The sequence below is a fragment of the Hydractinia symbiolongicarpus genome, chromosome 2, assembly GCF_029227915.1.
Source record: "Hydractinia symbiolongicarpus strain clone_291-10 chromosome 2, HSymV2.1, whole genome shotgun sequence".
In the NCBI taxonomy this organism is placed as follows: Eukaryota; Metazoa; Cnidaria; class Hydrozoa; order Anthoathecata; family Hydractiniidae; genus Hydractinia; species Hydractinia symbiolongicarpus.
In genome coordinates, this window is record NC_079876.1 from 16,390,697 (window position 1) to 16,409,720 (window position 19,024).

General features: G+C 34.1%; 1 protein-coding gene across 1 annotated transcript; it reads right to left on the reverse strand.

Moving 5' to 3' along the window:
• Positions 1–1,768: 1,768 nt before the first annotated feature.
• LOC130629680 (uncharacterized) lies at positions 1,769–12,351 on the reverse strand. The gene is made up of 15 exons (XM_057442986.1): positions 12,190–12,351; positions 11,398–11,496; positions 10,929–10,985; positions 10,096–10,123; positions 9,696–9,750; positions 9,414–9,565; positions 8,501–8,623; positions 7,429–7,476; positions 7,186–7,291; positions 5,900–6,006; positions 5,371–5,462; positions 3,941–3,967; positions 3,763–3,839; positions 3,372–3,530; positions 1,769–3,288 (listed from the first exon to the last, which is right to left on the reverse strand). The coding sequence occupies exons 2-15, from the start codon at positions 11,488–11,490 to the stop codon at positions 3,051–3,053; spliced, it is 1,362 nt and encodes a 453-aa protein (XP_057298969.1). The 5' UTR covers positions 11,491–11,496; positions 12,190–12,351; the 3' UTR covers positions 1,769–3,050.
• Between the last annotated feature and the right edge of the window lie 6,673 nt (positions 12,352–19,024).

A 19,024-nucleotide genomic window follows, 5' to 3' on the forward strand; every position in this document is an offset into this window, starting at 1 on the left:
AATTAAGCAGAGTTGTAATATAGTTTTTTTTGAAAAGGAGTATTTGGGTGTGCGACATTGTTTACCCGTACTAAACGCTCAGCCTGGAGTAACATTCACGTTTGAACTTTCACCGGGAACATTTTCCGAATTTTAACAACGTTTTGCTATGACGGGGTAACAGTGGGTTGTAAGCTGTGGTTTTATTTCAGCTAAATGTGCAGGAAAGTTTTTTTTGGAAAAATATATTATACCCGAAACACCATAATGTTGTGTGCGCTCCACTCGATTCAGGACATACAGCATACCTGTACTGAAGCGCTCCCTCTGAACACAGTTTACGGATTTATTACTCTACCTGATTCTTAACGCTGGGTAACACTTTTACTTGTGGCTTAATCCGGCCTTTTGACTCTGGGTCCCCAGGTAGTTTTTTTGCTTCATTTAGATTTCTTTTTTAATTGGCTTACTTTTTTAGGGATAAGAACCATATGTAAATTTACGTAACCCGTAATTGTTGAAAAAAATAAATAAAAAATATTATTATAATTTACAAATAGCCGATTTTTCTTATTACGAGCAAGTGCAATTGTCCCGTCAGCATTTACAGCTTCGCTAACTATAAACTTTCCCGCTATCTCGAACTCCGCTATCTCTTATTATTCGCTATCGCTACCTCGAACTAATTTTTGATTCCTAGCAACGAATTAGAGTCGTTTCTGGAACTTTTTGCTCATAGAAACCAGCCAATCATAAGCATTTTTGTATGTGTGTTTGCACACTATTTTAGTTTTAGGTATCTTTTGAGGCTTTCTTCTTGGATTTTTATACGGCAACTTATGAAAAAAACTAAATCCCAGTCACGTCATCTTAAAAACCTTGCTATCTCGAACTTTTTGGTCGGTCCATTTGACTCTTAATGCTAAAATGCGTAAATAATAAATAGATGTTCAAACGTAACTTTGTGCAGTTCTTGCCACCATCTAACTCTAACTAGTATAGGGTACAAGTTTAACGACAACCAAATTCTGATCCTGGTGTTCTAAAGTGACTTGATTTGAGGTAGATGGGTCATACAAAATAGTTTTCATTGGGTCTATATCTTTTCAATGCCTGCAAAGAAATGCGTTTATGACTGTCAGTGTTCCTGTCTCTGTACCTCTGTCAACCCTCAAATAGGCAGCAATGGTCTTATTCTTGTAAAGATAATCTACTTACCGATGCCCCACCAACTGTGGATATCTGTTACTGGTTCATACTTTTACCCGCAGTATTTTTCTACTATTTCCTACTATCCATGCACCAGTAAATAGCAAAATGGTATATGCTATTTTGGCACCCAGTTAACTTGCCAGAATATTAAATGGTATTTGGTTTTATTTTTCTCATATCCAATAGATCTGCCGTAAGCCATGCATTCTAAACTTTCTCCGCATTGCTCTTATCCTACTAACGTAGCTGGACCATCCAATTCTATTTTGATAGCATTTTTAACATTATTAACATCTGTAATGCTTTGTATACCTAATTTTTCTCTGTACTAGATAATTTTTTTTGCCACAAACATGGAAAAACTTCTATTTAGACACTTATTTCAATCATAAAAATTGCTTTTAATGATTTTTGCACATGTATCTTTGTTAAAACAGATGTGCTGTCGAAAACGGTTTATTGGCGGGCCCGAAAATGGCTAAATTCAGAAACACTGGTACTAATTATGATAGTGGAAATTTTTGTTGGTTTCCAATTTATTAAACCAGTCTACAAATATACCATATCAACTTTAAGTCATTGTTTCAATCTTCACTGAATTTATTAGACCTTTATAGTTACGTTAAATTAGTGTGACTAATCGGCTTGGAATTATTTGTTTTAGAAGTTCTGATATAGCATATGATCATTTCGTACCAATTGATCTCCGCTCCAATAGTGTTATATTAATATTGAAATGAAATCAAAATACAATTAAAACAATTATCACAATATACATCCAATTAATATAAAAAAATATAATATAAAAAATATGAAATTGTTGAAAAACTATCAAACAAAAAAAAAGAAAATAACCTTGGGGGAAGGCTATGGAAGAGTGGAAAACAATATTCCCAGAAATTTTCACGCTATAAATTTTCACCACAGATGAAAAAAATACAGAGATAGACAAATAAACAGTTCAACTAGCACATAATCAAACACTTTATAGACTCCAAAAAGCTATGTCAAAATAATTATTATGATCAAAATTATTACTACAACTACATCTAATTCACATCAAGCTTGATAAAAAAATAAAAAAGATAGTCTATGAAAATAATTCTTTAGAACACTCAAACACATTTTGACTGCATCCTTTGTGAAACATGTTTATGGAACATTGAGCATTCTGTAACAATGCCACCGCTCAAAAACGAGGCTTCAAAAATCAGTTCGGCGTTGACTAAGGGGGTTTAATAAGAGAAGGATAGATATAATTAGGCGATTTCCAGTTAAAGCCTAACCTTGTATTGTAGTTCTTTGAAATCCATCCATTGAGCCGCTTTTGCTACATTTTTAAGTTATCACCACGAAACGGTTTATCATTTTTTTTACAACATTGAAGTTGGCATCAATACAGCAACCTGTAAAGGGTGGTTTTAATAGAAACTGCTGAGTTGTGTCCCCTTGACTTTCTAAACCTTCTCGCTTTGAATGTAATGATGCCACCAAAAACAGAACTTTTTATGTGAGATTAATTTGGAAACTTATAGACACAACAATTCAATGATACTGGATATGATTTTAAAATAAATTTCCAACTTTTTAAAAAAACATATAATTAGGAAAATTTCTTTTCCTTTAGTTACTAAGAAAGCAACAAACAGGAACATACCGAAAATAAATTAGAAAATTAAGATTTTTTTAGTACTATGGTGGTAGAAAGTGACCACAGAGTACAAGACGACATATTTCAGGGTAATTCATGCATAACAATTTTGTGGTTCATTTTTTAGATTAGTTGAGTGGTTATAACGGAACTTCACGTCGGTTGGTTATACGCCCATATAACCATATGCCCAGTTTATGATTATACATCAACAAGTGCTGCAACCTTGTTCATCGTCTTCTTGAGAATGGATTATCTTTTTATTGTCTAATGTCGGTGAAAGTGTTGAAGCAAAGATAGCGTTCGATGTAAATAATAGCAATAAAATAAAAAAACAAAAGTATTGATTGAATGGAAATCCTATCGGATCAGTATTCGATGAGACATCTTTGATGTTTGTGAGAGACCAAGAATATATGCTACCGATGGCAATTGGTGCGATAATTCTAAAGAGAAATAATACGTTAAAAAGTCATTATAGAAAAAAGTTGACACGTAAAAATTGAGAAGATTTTATCTGCGAATGTACCTTCCAAGTGATAAAAAGATCATTGCAAGGCCATTTGCAGATCCCATAAGATCTGCTGTCACTGTATTATTGATAAGAATATTAAGGGTGACATAACCGGTTGACATGCATAAGTGTTGTATAAATAAAGCGAACGCAACAGCTATCCACCAACCAGTTCTAGAAAAATAATGACAGCAACTTCAAAAGGGTATTGTATAAATGAAATCAATAAATGAACTAGACTAGTAAACGATCTGTCAAAAAAAAAACGTATCTATAATATAATGCCCGTATACGTCTGTCCGTTCGTCCGTCTGTCTGTCACGCAAAATGGTAGCTTAGCTGCAACGGGCGAACCCGTGGATTTTTCCACGGGCTAACGACTAGTAATATAAAATAACCTACATACCTGTTTGAGATAATTTCAACAAGAATTGGTGTCCAAGGGCTGACGAACGCTAACAATAGGTTACCTCCAATAAAAACCTTAAACATGAAGGAAATATATTGCTTGGTGGTTACGCGCCTGTAATTCTCGCCTTTTAAAAGGCAAGTTAAAATCTGCAATTGTGTGTAATTACACTTACCTTTCTTGAACCATAACATCTTATAATCTGTTCAAGAAAAAACAACAGAACGTAAATATACTGTAATTCACGAAATTTTCGTTAAAACACAATAATGGTTGCTTTACGGATGAAGCTTTTGAGCGGTTGCTTAAAAAACAGAACTTAAAAGTTTACGAAATAAAGTCGTAAGCTAAATTGGGGTGTATAAAGAATTATTTAGCTCAATTAGGCCAACTTATGCTAAGAATGCACGAAATATATAAAAGCAGGGGTAAGTAGGATGAGGAAAGAGGAACGGAATATATACGACGGGCGACAATCTGATTACCAATATATGAGTAAATGAAAATATATCACGGTCCGCAGTGATATATATTTCATTTAATTAATGGACTTAAACCGTTTTCGGAAGACATCTTTGTTGCCCGAAGGACACACCAGAGGCAGCGAAGCCGTTTTTAAAAAAATAATGTTGCCTGTTGGACTTTTTTGTTTTTGAATTTTTTCTTTGTACTAGATCAGTATGTTTCATGCATTCTATACCGTAAAGTAAAAAATACGTTTTCACGTTTTTAGCCAGGTGTAGATTTTAAACCAACGAATTTTCAGATTTTGGCTAAAAAAATGCATTTAGCATGATTTGATTGACCAGTGGCAAAAGGCAATACCTCTTTTATTCACTGTAACAAAAGTCCTTTAAAGCCACCATTATTGATATTTTGAGTGTTGTATTGTATTAAACACGGATTATAATGGAAAAGAGGACGAAACTGCATAGATCGCAACCATAAGCAATTAAGAATGTTTCTACCAAATACGCAGCTCAAATTTGTCAATGTTTACAACCGCAGCGTTATTTTCACAAACAATGCTCGCACAAGCAAGTTAGGACTTAGAATCTTAGATCATTTGTTGGGATCCAAAACTCTAAAGGGCGATAATTTTTATTGATGCCTGCACACCCTAAAAATTCCCCAATATCAAGTTCTTCCATAATGTAGACATTGTGGAAAATGCAGCTACGCATTTTTGACGTCGGTTACTCGGCCTATACTCCTGCCAAATTACCGTTGCAGAACATCGGCCAGGTTATGATGCATGCTTACTTCGGGAACGGGCTTAAAAGCGGACTGTTTCGCAAATGTTCAGGGTGGTAGCTGAAAATCGAAAGCAGCCGCCTGCATGGTTACAGATGCCTGCAACCAAATGTCAATTTTTAGGTAAGTTCTTTTTAGGGTAATTTCTGTTACCTTTGATTGTATTTTTAAATTTGGATGAAATTTAATACAATACAAATCCATTCAGCAGCAGATTATTGTTGGCTCACTTAACCTTATTTGAACCACTGTTGTGAAAAATTTCCATCAAAACAGTAAATAGAAATTCTCAGATTCAGTTTCATAGCCCCAGAACTAAAAATAAATAGTACTTTCAAAAACGACACTTACTCTGGATGTGAGCAACAGCTGTGTTGGAAGGAAACATGCAGAAACTATCAGTAACAGTAAACCAATGTCGGAAGTAGAAAAACTCATCCCATCTAGAAGATCAAGCAACAGAAACAATCCATCTTCTTATACATACGATGATGCATTTATCCCATACTAGTTTACCTTGGTGCTGCTACGGATTTTAAATGCATTAGCTTGTTTATATGTTTAAATTTTATTAAAGTCATAGATTAATTTTCATCTGAATAAGTACGACATGTTACGGCTGCAGCCTTTTAAGTTATCCTGTATGTATTGTCTGAATTAACAAACATGATGTAACGTGAACAATGTCAACTCATAATGAAATTGCAAAGTCTGATTCACCAACGTTTTTTCAAATGTTTAAGCTTTGGCAGAACATTTAAATGTTCTGAAAGTTTAGAATCCTAAATTTTCCAGCATTAATTCACCATTATTATAGATGCGCCATGCCTTAGTTTGATAATTTACATATATTTTATCAATCAATTGAATGTTTACTTACGATATTTAGCAGAAGTGGCAGCATACAACGGAAACAATTCGTAGTTTGCAAATGTAGCGATTCCATAAAGGGTGTTTAGGAAACTGACTTGGGTGCATTCTTTCATGCTGAAAAAAAGATTTTGAATCAAAAGTGACGGTCATCAGACATGGTCAAATTGAACGATAGGATTATGATTATAAAAAAAGATTGAGTTATGGTCAAAGTAGGCAATCTTTTTAAAACGTACATATTGTACTCTTTAAGAATATTTATAGTTTATTTTGTATATTTTAAAACAAGTGTATGTATTAAAAGTTACCGTCCGAGCTAAAACAAGTTAAGCTCGAAAGGTTGAGAGTATATATATAACTATTCGTTAGCACGTGGAAAATCCACGGGTTCGCCTATCCTTTTTTTACCGCATTGCGTACTTCTCACTACTTGCGCAGCTAAGCTACCATTTTGTGTGACAGACAGACAGACGGGTATTATACGGGTATTAGAATATAGATTATAATATAGATTTGAAGAACGCGGTTACAGACCATTCTAAAGCTTTAAAGAACGGGGTTACAGACCATTATAAAGCTTTGAACAACGCGGTTACAGACCATTCTAAAGCTTTGAAGAACGGGGTTACAGACCATTCTAAAGCTTTGAAGAATGGGGTTACAGACCATTCTAAAGCTTTAAAGAACGGGTTTACAGACCATTCTAAAGCTTTGAAGAACGCGGTTACAGACCATTGTAAAGCTTTGAAGAACGCGGTTACAGACCATTCTAAAGCTTATTAGAAGAAAATTAATTCTTTAAACGCCGAAGAAGGAATAAAAGGAAAACAAATTAACCTTCTTACCATAAGAGTTTTATTAATTTATGTTCTAATTTTCGCAAACCATTCCTGCCAACTCCATTTCTGAGCGGGCTTTGTTGCTGTCTGTGTGGTTGTCTTTTGCTGTTCGTCTATTGATTGTTTATTTGCACGGGAATTTAAATTCTCTTTCTTGGAAGAAGAAGAATTTAATAATGGCGTCCTCTCATCATTATACCTACACAATGTCCAAATTTTTACAAGTGGCCAAATTGTGTTGTGATTTATTTTCAGGTATTTTGAACAATCAAGTATAAAAAATATAAAAACTTATCTAACGTCTATTTAAGTGCATAGAAGTTTACAAAAGCGTTTGTAGTGTGTCACCCATTCAGTCTCCTTTCGTTATTGCTAATAGAATAACGAAAGGACTGATGACGAAGAAAATTTTAACAGCATCTGTAATTACTCCAATAAAAAAAATTAGGTATACTTTGAACACTTTGGAAGAAACAGTGTGATCAGAATGACACCAATAGCAAAACCAATCGCCAGAATTAAATTCGGAAGCAGGATTCCAAATCTTCCAAAAATTGAATCTGCAGAAGAGGAGAATATCAGTTTTATCCCAAAATGTATTAGTCTTTACCACCTTGTGCTGTGAGTCAAGCGCATGATACGAAAAATCAGTGCAAAAATAAGGATAAAAATTAAGGTAATTCTACAAATTGCTTACCTTCAGAGAAAACATCAGGGTATTGTTCCGATGAAAATACCACAAAACCTATGAGGTAAGTGACAATTTTATGGTGAAAATGCTACAAATAACTGCACATTGAACTGCCATATATTATTTATATGGCATACGATAAGTGGTACCTCCTTGGTTTATTTCACCCTCTCTGCTGTCCCCTTCCCTCAGTCCCAGCATAAGTGTCCATAAGTATATCCGCAGTTTAGTCTATACTCTTTTAAAGAGAATGAGTTTTTACTACCGCCTTACATAGCATGTTTCGAATATTTGCTTCAAATGTTGAATATTCCTGTTGGTACTGCACTATTCACTTGTCATGACCACTTTCTGTCTTAAAAGGTTCTGCAAGTCCGCCCGACAAAAGGCCTCAGAGACATAGGGAAATGTTCCTTCTAGCACAGTCGCGCACAGACGTGACAGTCAACCATACATTTTACCGGCCAAAATATTGTACCGTTTTTATTTTTTTTACTAATCAAACATTTCCACCGAGATTTGTTGACGATTTTTTCTTCTTTCTTTAGTGAATGGAAAAATCAGGTTAAGGATAATTTCTTAATATCATTTTGCATGTAGGAGTTTTCGACGTAAATTAAAACATTACGTCGCGCCGCGTTATTAACATTACGTTTGTTTCGCGTACACCATTATGTGCAACCGTTGCACGACAAAAATATACTAACAACGCAGTGAACGGATGGTTGCGAGTTAGCAAAATCGGAAAATTAACGTTGTATGAAATCGGTGCATTTTTCAGTCAATGTAAGCATAATAATGTAAGCATTTCAGAAGTTTTCTGGAGTTTCCTTCCATTTTTTTTACAGAAGTATGTTCTATTTCTCAAAAGTCTCAAGAAGTTTCCACGAGTAGTGACAGCACTGTCGTAATTTAGAGGTACAACATATGGTTTGGTTTCCCTCTTTGATTTCTCTCTCAGTAATTCATAATTTATGACGCCAATTCAATAAGATATGTTAAAGTTTAGTGCAAGTAAATAAATTAAACTAAGGTGAAACAAGTTATTACATAAGCAAAGTTGGTAACAAATATTCACCTGCTACACTTGGTCCAATAATTAAGCCAACTGCACTAGTGGAAGATAAAATTGTCATGGCAAGAGGCATATTCGAGTTGTCGCAAAGATCTGCCATGATGGATTTTGAAATCACAATAATAGCTATAAAAATAAATTTCATTCTAAATCCTTTATTGGTAACAATATACTCAAACTTTTATAGCATCAGATATCATTTAAAACACTTGGGAAAACGATATGGCTTTGAAATTTACACCATTAAATCACATTGGAAAGCTGCGTGTATAATGCACGTAGCTTTCCAAAGTAAAGATGATGCAATATGATTTGTTAGAAGTGTCCACGCACGCTTCCAGCAACTTGAAATTGCATTGGTAAGTGAGATAGTTCATTTACCTCAGTTTGAGGGAAAGGAAGAATTTTTTGTTTTTAATGTTATAATACATTTGTAAATTGGGTTTTCTTTACCAACAATTTAATTTTATCAAACACACGTGGGTTCACGTTTTTTGTATACACTATCGATTATTGCTGAACAACATGAAGTTCCACAGCTTTTATTACAACCTGGTTCAATAAAAAAATATTATTAGGAGGGTTTCCATTGGTCATATGTTCATTTTCAGAAAGTGTACAAAGGCAATGTGGAAAAGGGCGAATGCTGACTGTCATTTAAGTATGACCATCCCTTGTAGAAATGATTGATTAGATATAGATATAAAAAAAACTGCTAGAACTGAAAAAGACTGCAGCTTAAATACTGCTGGCCAAATTATAGGTGCTGCTGACCAGAAAGTATACAAGGTAAATGGTACACTAACTATAGCCAATAACAAACCAGAGTAGGTAAAAGGTCTATGTGTGCATTTAAACATTCATAAATATACAATTTATGAGTGGCATAAAAATGATTGTTAACAATTCTCCTGACCTGTAGCAGCTCCTTGAAGAAATCGTGTAGTAACAGCCCATTCAAAATTATAAGTGAAACCAAATGCAAGTGTTGAAAGCATAGTCGCTACAGTTGAAACAATCAAGGTTGGTTTTTTCCCTTTCACATCAGCCATGTATCCCCAGAATAAGCTGAAGAGAAAAAAAGTTAATACAATGAATGATCAAACGTACGAATGTTTAAGAAAACTGCTGATTTGTTTTTTCATATTGTGATCAATTACCATAAATATATAAAAAAAGTCCATGTACCAAGAGTTACCTAAAAAATGTTTGTCCAATGCTCATAGCAGAAGCAATGATGCCAACATAATACCCTAAGATTAAGTTTTCAAGCTGTTGTATGTACCGTCCTATTAGATAATTTTCAGAATGCTCTTAAATACGAATACATCGTAAAGCAAGATTGGTCTTAAAGTTTTACGTTTTTCTCCTTTTATACAGCTTGTAATGTTTTGAACAGATTTAGGAATAAACTCCAAAATAGCACACCAAAATAAACAGAATTAATGACGTGTTTCTACTGGTAGGAGAATATTCCATTTAAATTAATTCGGAAATTGCCGTGATGTTTTCACAAGATCTTAGATTAAGTAGCATTGAAAAATGGAAGGGCATGGTAATAAGACGTTTGTATGCTTGCCCAAATTTTTAACACATACCTGTGTCAGCCTCAAATGTTCCAAAAGACTAAAAAAAATTTAAAAATGTGCTATAAAGGTGGAAGGAACGAAATAACATTAATGGTTTTTTCATAAAATAATTTCTTAAATAAAGAAACAGCTTTTAATTGTTTGTCAACTCCAGTTTAATCATGTCACGAGTACGTATTAAGCCGTACCTATGCTTTTCCTGAACAAGTTAAGTGACTCTTCCATGGTTTAATCATTTGAAAATAAAACTCACATTTGCTCGAATTAAACTCCAGCATTAGGGTTCCTCTAATTTAGTGCGACCAAGAAAACTAATTATTTTCAAAAGGTCACTGTAATAATTAGAGGAAATCAATTAACGTGCAATAAAATTTAATTTCACACGAAAAATAAGAGGAAATTTTGTCCTTAGTCGTGGTACTAAAATAGAGGAAAAAAAATTGTATTTGTTATTTCCTGCAACCCATTTTATGAAAATGTATGGAAAACACGAAGAAGTACATCAATGATGAATGATGATGAAGATGTTTTATCTCTTATAATAGATCTTTAAGAAAAGGAAAAGAAAACGAAAATATATCCCCTAAATTATCTGGTTCGCACTTTTATTAAAGGAAAATCCTGTCGCATTAAGTTAGAGGAAAAAAGCAAAAAAATAGTGAAAAAAGCGTCACACTTAAAAACTAGAGGAAATAAATTAAGGAAATTTTAAAAAATGGTCATTCGCACTAAATAGAGGACACATTAAAATAGAGGAATGACAGTGTATTGCATAACAATTAATTAATTAATTAATTATTTAATTAATTAATTAAAATAAGTTAATTCATTAACAAACGTACCTTGACCAATTTGGGTAAGAATGAAAACACCATTGTCACTATCATCTTGTCAAGTATCTAAAAGTAGAACTATATGCTAGAATAAAAATAGCATGGGCTCGCCATTGGAATGAACTTAAATCGAAATAATTTTTAAAATGTAAAAAAATAGGTTTCAGGAATAATAATGACAGAGAGGGCATTTAAAATTTTAACTACATTTTAAATGCTATCTCTTACTTTTCCATAATAATTGTGTGTCGTTTTAAAAATTGTCAAAACAGTCCAATATCAGGGGCTGGTCATAACGGAAATGTATAAGTATAACGTCTCATGCAGTAACTCAGATTTGTGTTGTTGTTATAAAAAGTTAGTCTGCGATTCGCTGAAAGGAAAAACATGGTTTCGGGCGGCTTTCTCCACATAATGCTTCTTTTTATTATATTGCTTACTTATGACCATGGAATAATCAATGCAGTGACGCACTTACCATAATAAAAAATAAGACAACCACAACAGTCCATGGTAATGGTGTTACATCTCGGGATTTGATCAGTTTGTTTAAAATACTTTTTAAATTCATTTTTATCTGGAAAATAAAAAGTGACAAATAAAATTATACACCGCTATAATGAGATTTTCAGGCGATGATGATTTTGTGAACAGATTTTACAATACACTCAAAATAGAAGACTGGGTAAATTTTAATAGTTAGGTACAGGGCTTTTAAAAAAGAAATTTTCAAAATACTTTTTATATAAAGATAAAACTACCGTTTGATAACGGCTCTAAGTTAGATTATAAATCTATTACGCTTGTTGTCAACATCAAAGCGACTGCAGCATTTATATTTATATATCTTTTTATCTTTATTCTGACGATTCATGCTTCAGAATAATAAACAGAGCCAAAAGTAATGGTAATTTAAGAATCAAAGACGTCTTTCATATCCAGTGGGAAAAGTCAAATATCAATTCTCACTTGTTAAATTTTTTACGTTTTATTATTTTTCTTTTCTTTCACACACTTTTGTACATTATTGACGCTCAAACGTCAATTAGCACTTTGTGAGTTAGTAAGTAAGTGTGCAAGTAAGCAAGGAAAATTTTAATGTCCTTGGGGATTCTATTCTAACGGCTGACTCTTCCTTCTCTTGTAACCATGTTAAATTACCGCCAGAGATACATATAAAATTGCTCTAACTTGCTTGTTTCGCGATCAGTATATTGCTCCAAATGGGCTAGCAGCAGTATATTTAAAGTGCGCCAAAGCGGGAACCCACCTGAAACTTTATGAATGCAAGCCAAGTGAGCTACCACTACACCATCTTCCCAATTGCATATTGATATTATGCAGTCGCTAGGCTATGGAAAAGTCCATCTAAGATGTTTCGTGCTTTACGTAGCACCACTACGACTATTGTTTTATGTTCATTATATACTCTAAAAATGACGCTTTTTTGTCATATTTATCTTAAAGTATTCCAATGAATTAGTTAATAAACATTGGAAGACCTATGCAAAGTAAAAAAGTATGGCAGTTTTGTAACTATTTCATAAGTAACGCATTGTACGATTGAGTTTTCAAGCAGTTATAAAGTAGAGTTGTATTTCAAACATAGTCTCTCAGTTCCCCAAAAATTTATATCTTTGTTCTTACCTATTTATTTTTAAACCATCTCTAACAATTTTACGGCGTTAAAAAAATACTTAGTTCTGTTTAAAACTCAAAAGTTACTAATATACAAATAATCAACCGTTAAATTATTTGTACACAAACTCCTTACTACTGAGCAGCACAGCGTCGTAAACATTTAATAAAAAGCTTCCCTCCATGCTAAAGAAAGCCATATACCATTAGCGAACGTCATGGTAATTACGACATTTTGAGTTAACTTAAACAGCTTTATTACAACAGCGGCTTTCGTCTTTTCAAATCAAAACAAATCAAGTGATATAATGAAACAAAAATTGAATTAATTGCTTAATTCACAAGACGTCTCAAAAGTACTTAGCAGGCTTTCTTTATATCAGAGCCACTGAGAGCTAAAAAATACCTATTAATTTCTTATTCGCTTTGCCTAAACGAAATTAACCTGATTTACTTGCCCGTAGACCTTACAGAATAAAACAAGTTATTTTAAGAAGAAGAGTCTTCTTGGCGTGTAATTGAATTTCTGACACATTCTTTTGCTTGAGAATCACGTGACAACGTGATATCGAGGTTATTACTGCAAGGCCTGTTTCACACTGAAAATAAATTCTACAACAATAAGCAGGAAAAATTAGTATTATTAAAATAGATGCCGGGGTTATGAGACTTTACCGGCTTTTGTGAAATTTCCTGTGTCCCACGATGATGATTGAAATTTTCCAAAACAGTTAGACTTTTTTATAGAGAATAGAAAAGGAAACAGTGTATAAGCACTATATACTTTATATATAAAATTGGGGCTGTGAGGAGTTATATGTTTTTGTGTAACATGACCCTTCGAACAGCTCCACTTAGAGACTTATTTTTATCAGAAAGAAATATATCTTTTTTCTGGACATAAAAATAACGTGGATGCCAACTTCGTCTCCAGGGCTATTTAGGCTTGAAAAATCCGTAGGGACGAGCAGCTATGTGTTTAATTTCAACAAACACAATAACATATAAAAAATGGTTTAATTAAAATTACGATCACATCAAAAAAGCACAATTTGCATACGCACAAACCTTTAACAGTCACAAGAAACGAGATCCACAATATCATCTAAAGCTGCATTGCAAAATCCAATGTCCACCGACCAATATAAACAGGTTAAGAATATTCATGATAGCGTGTATGAAAAAGAAATGAGATCGGTTAAAGACAGACACCTTAAAAAGTTCAACAAAATCAATGACAGATTCAATGATGATACACAAACGGGTATAGAAAAGAGCAAATGGATTGTCAATCTCTCCAACAGACAACTCACGACAGAAGAAACAAACCTTCTATCAAAAGGAATGAATTTCTGCATGACACCAGCTTCAATTCCAAAGAAAGAAATAGTTGCGAAAGTGGAAGAGGCAATTAAAGATCTACCAAAAGAAGAGGCAGACACAGTAAGAGCTAAAGTAAGCCTCACGCTACAGAAAAGCAAAACACCAAAGGACAATTTGCAAAAATCTGAAAGACTGTCATTGAAGAATCTAAAGAAGGACAAAGATATCATAATCCTACCGGCAGACAAGGGGAGAACAACGGTTATCATGAATACACTTGACTACATCAACAAGTGCAACGAACACATCAACAACGGGCCTTACAAACTTCTCAAGAAAGATCCCACAGAAATTATCAAACGAGAAGCGAGGAACATCTTAATGGAGTTGAAGAGAAAAGAATACATCGACGATAAGCAGTATTACCGACTGAAACCTTGTGACGGACCACCACCGCGATTTTACGGACTACCCAAAATTCATAAACAGGGAAATCCAATTCGACCAATAGTTTCCTGCACTGGAACACCGTTATACAACCTATCAAAATTTGTTGCTTCCATCCTCAGCAAATTCACAGCAAGTGACCACAGCAAAAACTCAAAAGAATTTTCGGAATACATCAGAGAAATAAAGATAGCAGACGACGAATGCATGGTATCATTTGATGTCACATCACTCTACACAAATGTTCCCATAAAAGACACCTTAAACATCATTAAAGACATTATCGAAAACGATGCTGCATTCGGTGAAAAGACAAAGATTCCAGTACCGGATTTTCTGCGTTTGGTCGAACTTGTTCTAACCAAAACATGGTATCTGTTTAATAAGAACTTCTACACTCAAACAGACGGAGTTGCCATGGGAGGCCCTGCATCATCAGTAGTCGCAGAAATATACATGCAAGCACACGAGACAACAGCATTAGTCACATCAGACAGACGTCCAAAGGTTTGGAAAAGATTTGTTGACGACGTATTCGCCATAATCAAAAGATCTCATCTAGAAGAGTTCCATGAACACATCAACGGCCTACATCGACAAATCAAATTCACTGTTGAGCTTGAACACGATGGAAGTATCGCTTTTTTGGACACTTTGGTCAAACGCAAGAATGGTTCCATTTCAGTTTCAGTGTATCGTAAACCAACACACACTGACCAGTACCTTAACTTCGAATCAAACCATCAGAAATCTTGCAAAGAAAGTGTCATATCTGCATTACTGAATCGTGCCAACAGTGTAGTCAGTGACACACGGGAGAGGAAAATAGAAATTCGACGTGTAAGAAATGCATTAATCACAAATGGATACAGTCATAAAGTCATCACGCAAGTAGAAAATAAAATGAAGAGAAGATGCAACGGAGACAACAAGGAAACATCAGAGGAATTTATCGCATCAGCATTCCTACCCTTCGTACCAGGTACCAGCGAGATCCTTCGTCGAGTTTCAAGGCAACACAAGATCAAATGCATTCTTACCTCTAAAGACACCCTAAGAAGCACTTTGTTTAAACCAAAAGACAAAATAAACCTGGAAGAGCAAAACAATGTTGTTTACGAAATCCCGTGTAAAGATTGTGATGCAGTGTATATAGGCGAAACAAAAAGAAAGTTTAAGCAACGAGTACAAGAACATATGCGCGCAGTGAGAAACGGAGATGTGAAGAAAAACGAAATTGCGGACCACAGCTGGAGCAGAAGTGATCAGTTTAATTGGGATGAGAAGAAAATCATTGACAGAGAATCCAGAACAACGGCCAGGAAGATTAAAGAAACCATCAACAGTGTAGAACGTAACAAACACATAAACAGCATCTCGTATCAACTTCCTGAGATTTGGTTACCAGCCCTACAGAAGAAGTAGTTACCTACATCCAGGTCCGAAAATGTTAATTACCGTAATTAACTGTAATTATCAGCTCGTTTCTGATTGGTTAATTTTTATGAATTTCGATCCTCTGCAATTATATAAATACATGCGCAACATCATTTTACTTTGCCCGATGATGGGAGAAGGATCTCCCGAAACGTCGCCTACTAAACTATCATGTTCAAGAAATGATAAACTTTCCACAGTAATACCAATGTTAGAAGTTGACAAATTTTTAAAATCGTACCAAGGAGGTATTTTTATACGTCCATGATCGGAAAAACACTTCTACATTAGCATAGGTGATCATCTCTAAGGATATCTAAATTGAGACTGTCATATACGAAATTTTAAACGTAAAAGAATTTCTCAGTGTAAATCTCGATTTCAAATGAACTTATGTACACAAAACCATTTACAAGCATTGTTTACATGCAAACAAAGGCACATCGTACCCTCGTAAATAAAATTTTTGGTGCTAATTATGGTTGTTTTGGGTGAGTGTAAATATTGGAGTTTTATATACCTCCATAGAGAACCCATTGATTCAATGAGAAAAAAAGGATTTCCATGGAGCAATAGAGGATTAACAATTGCCTAATTTAATCATGCGGAAATTTTTTTTGAGAATTTGGCCAAACTTTGGAAAAGTAAGGTGCGAAAATGCCACGAATAAAAGTTTAGATTTTTTCTAAAAGTAATTCACATTGCTAAACTTATTTTATATTAAGGCAAAGATCTATCAGGAACATCATAAGGCGGAAGGTTATAAAACAAGTAAAGCAAACATGCTTGGCAATCCACTGTCTACTAGGTTTAGTGCGTGACACACCACAATAATCCTTAATTCTGCATTTTCGATCGAAGGCGCTGTTGACGAGCACTTTGACGATGGACGCCATTGACACAACAAAATACCAACATTACGAGTACTTTTACTGGTAATGATGGTATTTGGTGGTCTTTGCGTAAATTTTCGGTGGCGTCAGATAAAAAAAATCAATTTCCAGCACCACTTAAAATCTCAAAACAACGAAGAGGCATGGTGTAGTCGTACTATATGGCATAAAATGTCAACAAAGTTGCGCCAGCTCGCAAAAGAACGCTTAACGGTAACCTTAACTTGTAAAGCATATTCATGGTTTATGCCGTTGTTGCAATCAACGTTCGTTCGCTTTCTCCTTTGTTTGTTTGCTTTGACTTTTTCGTCTTCAGAATAATCACGTCACTTGACTTCGGCAGTATATATTCTTGGTATCTCACAAACATCTCCATGTTTTGGCGAATACTCATCCATTAGGATTTTCATCCAATCAGTAATTAATTGCTTTCACAGTCCTGTTTACATTGAATGGTATCTTCGTTGAACATCTTCGCTTCAACACCATCACGGGAATTAGACAAAAAAAGAAAGTTTCCAGCTGATTCAATGTTGATCAAGATTGCAGTAAAGCGCATTTCAAACCCGAGATAAAACTTCTTGACATGATCTTATTGATGTTAGAATTATATTGACTGTAATTTACCAGCATTTAAATTAAAAATTCTAAGTTACAATTAAATGACTAATAGACTTACAGCTAATTTATGGATGCACATACATTTTAATTTATTTATCTACTTTAAATTTTAAACAATATAGTTCACCGAAACATTAAAAAATATTTTCACGTATCGTTCATCGTAATTTGATATTATAAGATAATTAGTTGATGAAGGAAAAATCCACTTAGTTGCTATAGTGTTGAGCTGATGATCAAGAAATTGTATAAGGTCATGGAACGAATGGTTAAAGAAAAAATAAGGTGTGCAAGTGTTTTGATGACATCATCAACCCGTCTATTGCTAAAAGAATTCAAGGATTTAGGTTTGGAAAACCTACCCAATTCGGTCCCAGCTTGTTCCTAGTTATCTTTGCGTCACCATCTCGTTTCCAAGTCCTTTGGCCTCAAAGTATTTTGTGCATTTCAATGGCTTCATTAATTTGATTTAAACTTTTAATTTTAATTAATGTTATTGACGTTGTGCTGTAACGTTAGGAAAGTTATCAAATAAGATATTAATTTTTCGGCTACTTTAAAAAAAATAAAGATATCCACAACAGACACAACTTTTGTATTATTATAATAGACTAGCCGGTGACCCGTTGATAAATTCACGCGTTTGCACGTCCTTTTTATACCGCATTTCGCGTGTCTTGCTACGTTCAATGCCATTTTGTGCAGAGACAGACAGACGGCAACTATTATCATAGAGACGATAAAGCCCATTAAAAAATCCACTTGGGCAATGAACAATGAAAAAGATTTTTATATGAATTTAAATTATGTAAGTAGTGAGCCGTCCATACACATAATTTTTTAAGAAACTTAAGAAACTTGGCGTCTATTGTGTAGACCTAAACACGTTCACCAAGGAAGTGTATAGAATCATGTGCTTTTGACGAACAATGAAAATGATAGGGTATAGAAATTTTGATGACATCAGCAATGCATATTTAAATCTTTTTTTAGAAATTTGTTTCAAATTGTACAGAACTTAAAACTCTGATAAAAAACATATAGGATATAGGTTTACGTTCGACGAACGGTTAAGGAGGTATTGGGGTTTAAAAATTTTTCTGACGTCGACAAAGACTATGTACCAAAAACAATTTTTATAACCGTTTTCAAGTTTTTAAGCCTTAAATTTAGAAGTGCAATGCAATAGCTTTATTAATGCCAATTCAGTTATTGACGTCTTACTGATGTATTAACGGCAGCAAATAGCTAATTTAGCGATTAACGAATGAGACAGAAAAACGCATGTTTCGCAAAAGTCACAGACAGACAGATAAAAGTTTCGTATTATTACATAGATGTCGTATAGGAATGGATTTAGGAAAATTTAATTTTCTGGATTTTAGGTGAATTTAATTTCGCCAATTTTTAAGTAATAAAGACTACTCGTTTCTGTATTCTGACAGTTATAAACTAGCTAGCTAAGTGTTAACTAACTAGCTAGCTAAGTGTTAACTAACCAGCTGGCTAAGTGTTCACTAACCAGCTAGCTAAGTATTAACTAACTAGCTAGCTAAGTGTTACCTAATTAGCTAGCTAACTGGTAACTAACTAGCTAGCCAAATGTCGGCACAGTTATACGTACGAAGCGGTATCGTTATACAATATAGCTCGTTTTTTACCCTTTAATTTTAGTTGATTAGAATCACGAAACACTCTTTCGCTTTAATATTTAAGCAGCTTGTGCAACGTTAATGCCCTGTATAG

Excerpts from the sequence above, each read along its gene's own strand:
- LOC130629680 (XM_057442986.1), bottom strand. The coding sequence starts at position 11,490 with ATGAATTTAAAAAGTATTTTAAACAAACTGATCAAATCCCGAGATGTA. Across the intron at positions 9,566-9,695 it reads ATTGGACAAACATTTTTTAG|CTTATTCTGGGGATACATGG; the intron begins GTAACTCTTGGT and ends TTTTCTCTTCAG. Across the intron at positions 7,477-8,500 it reads TATTGGACCAAGTGTAGCAG|GTTTTGTGGTATTTTCATCG; the intron begins GTGAATATTTGT and ends CTTACCTCATAG.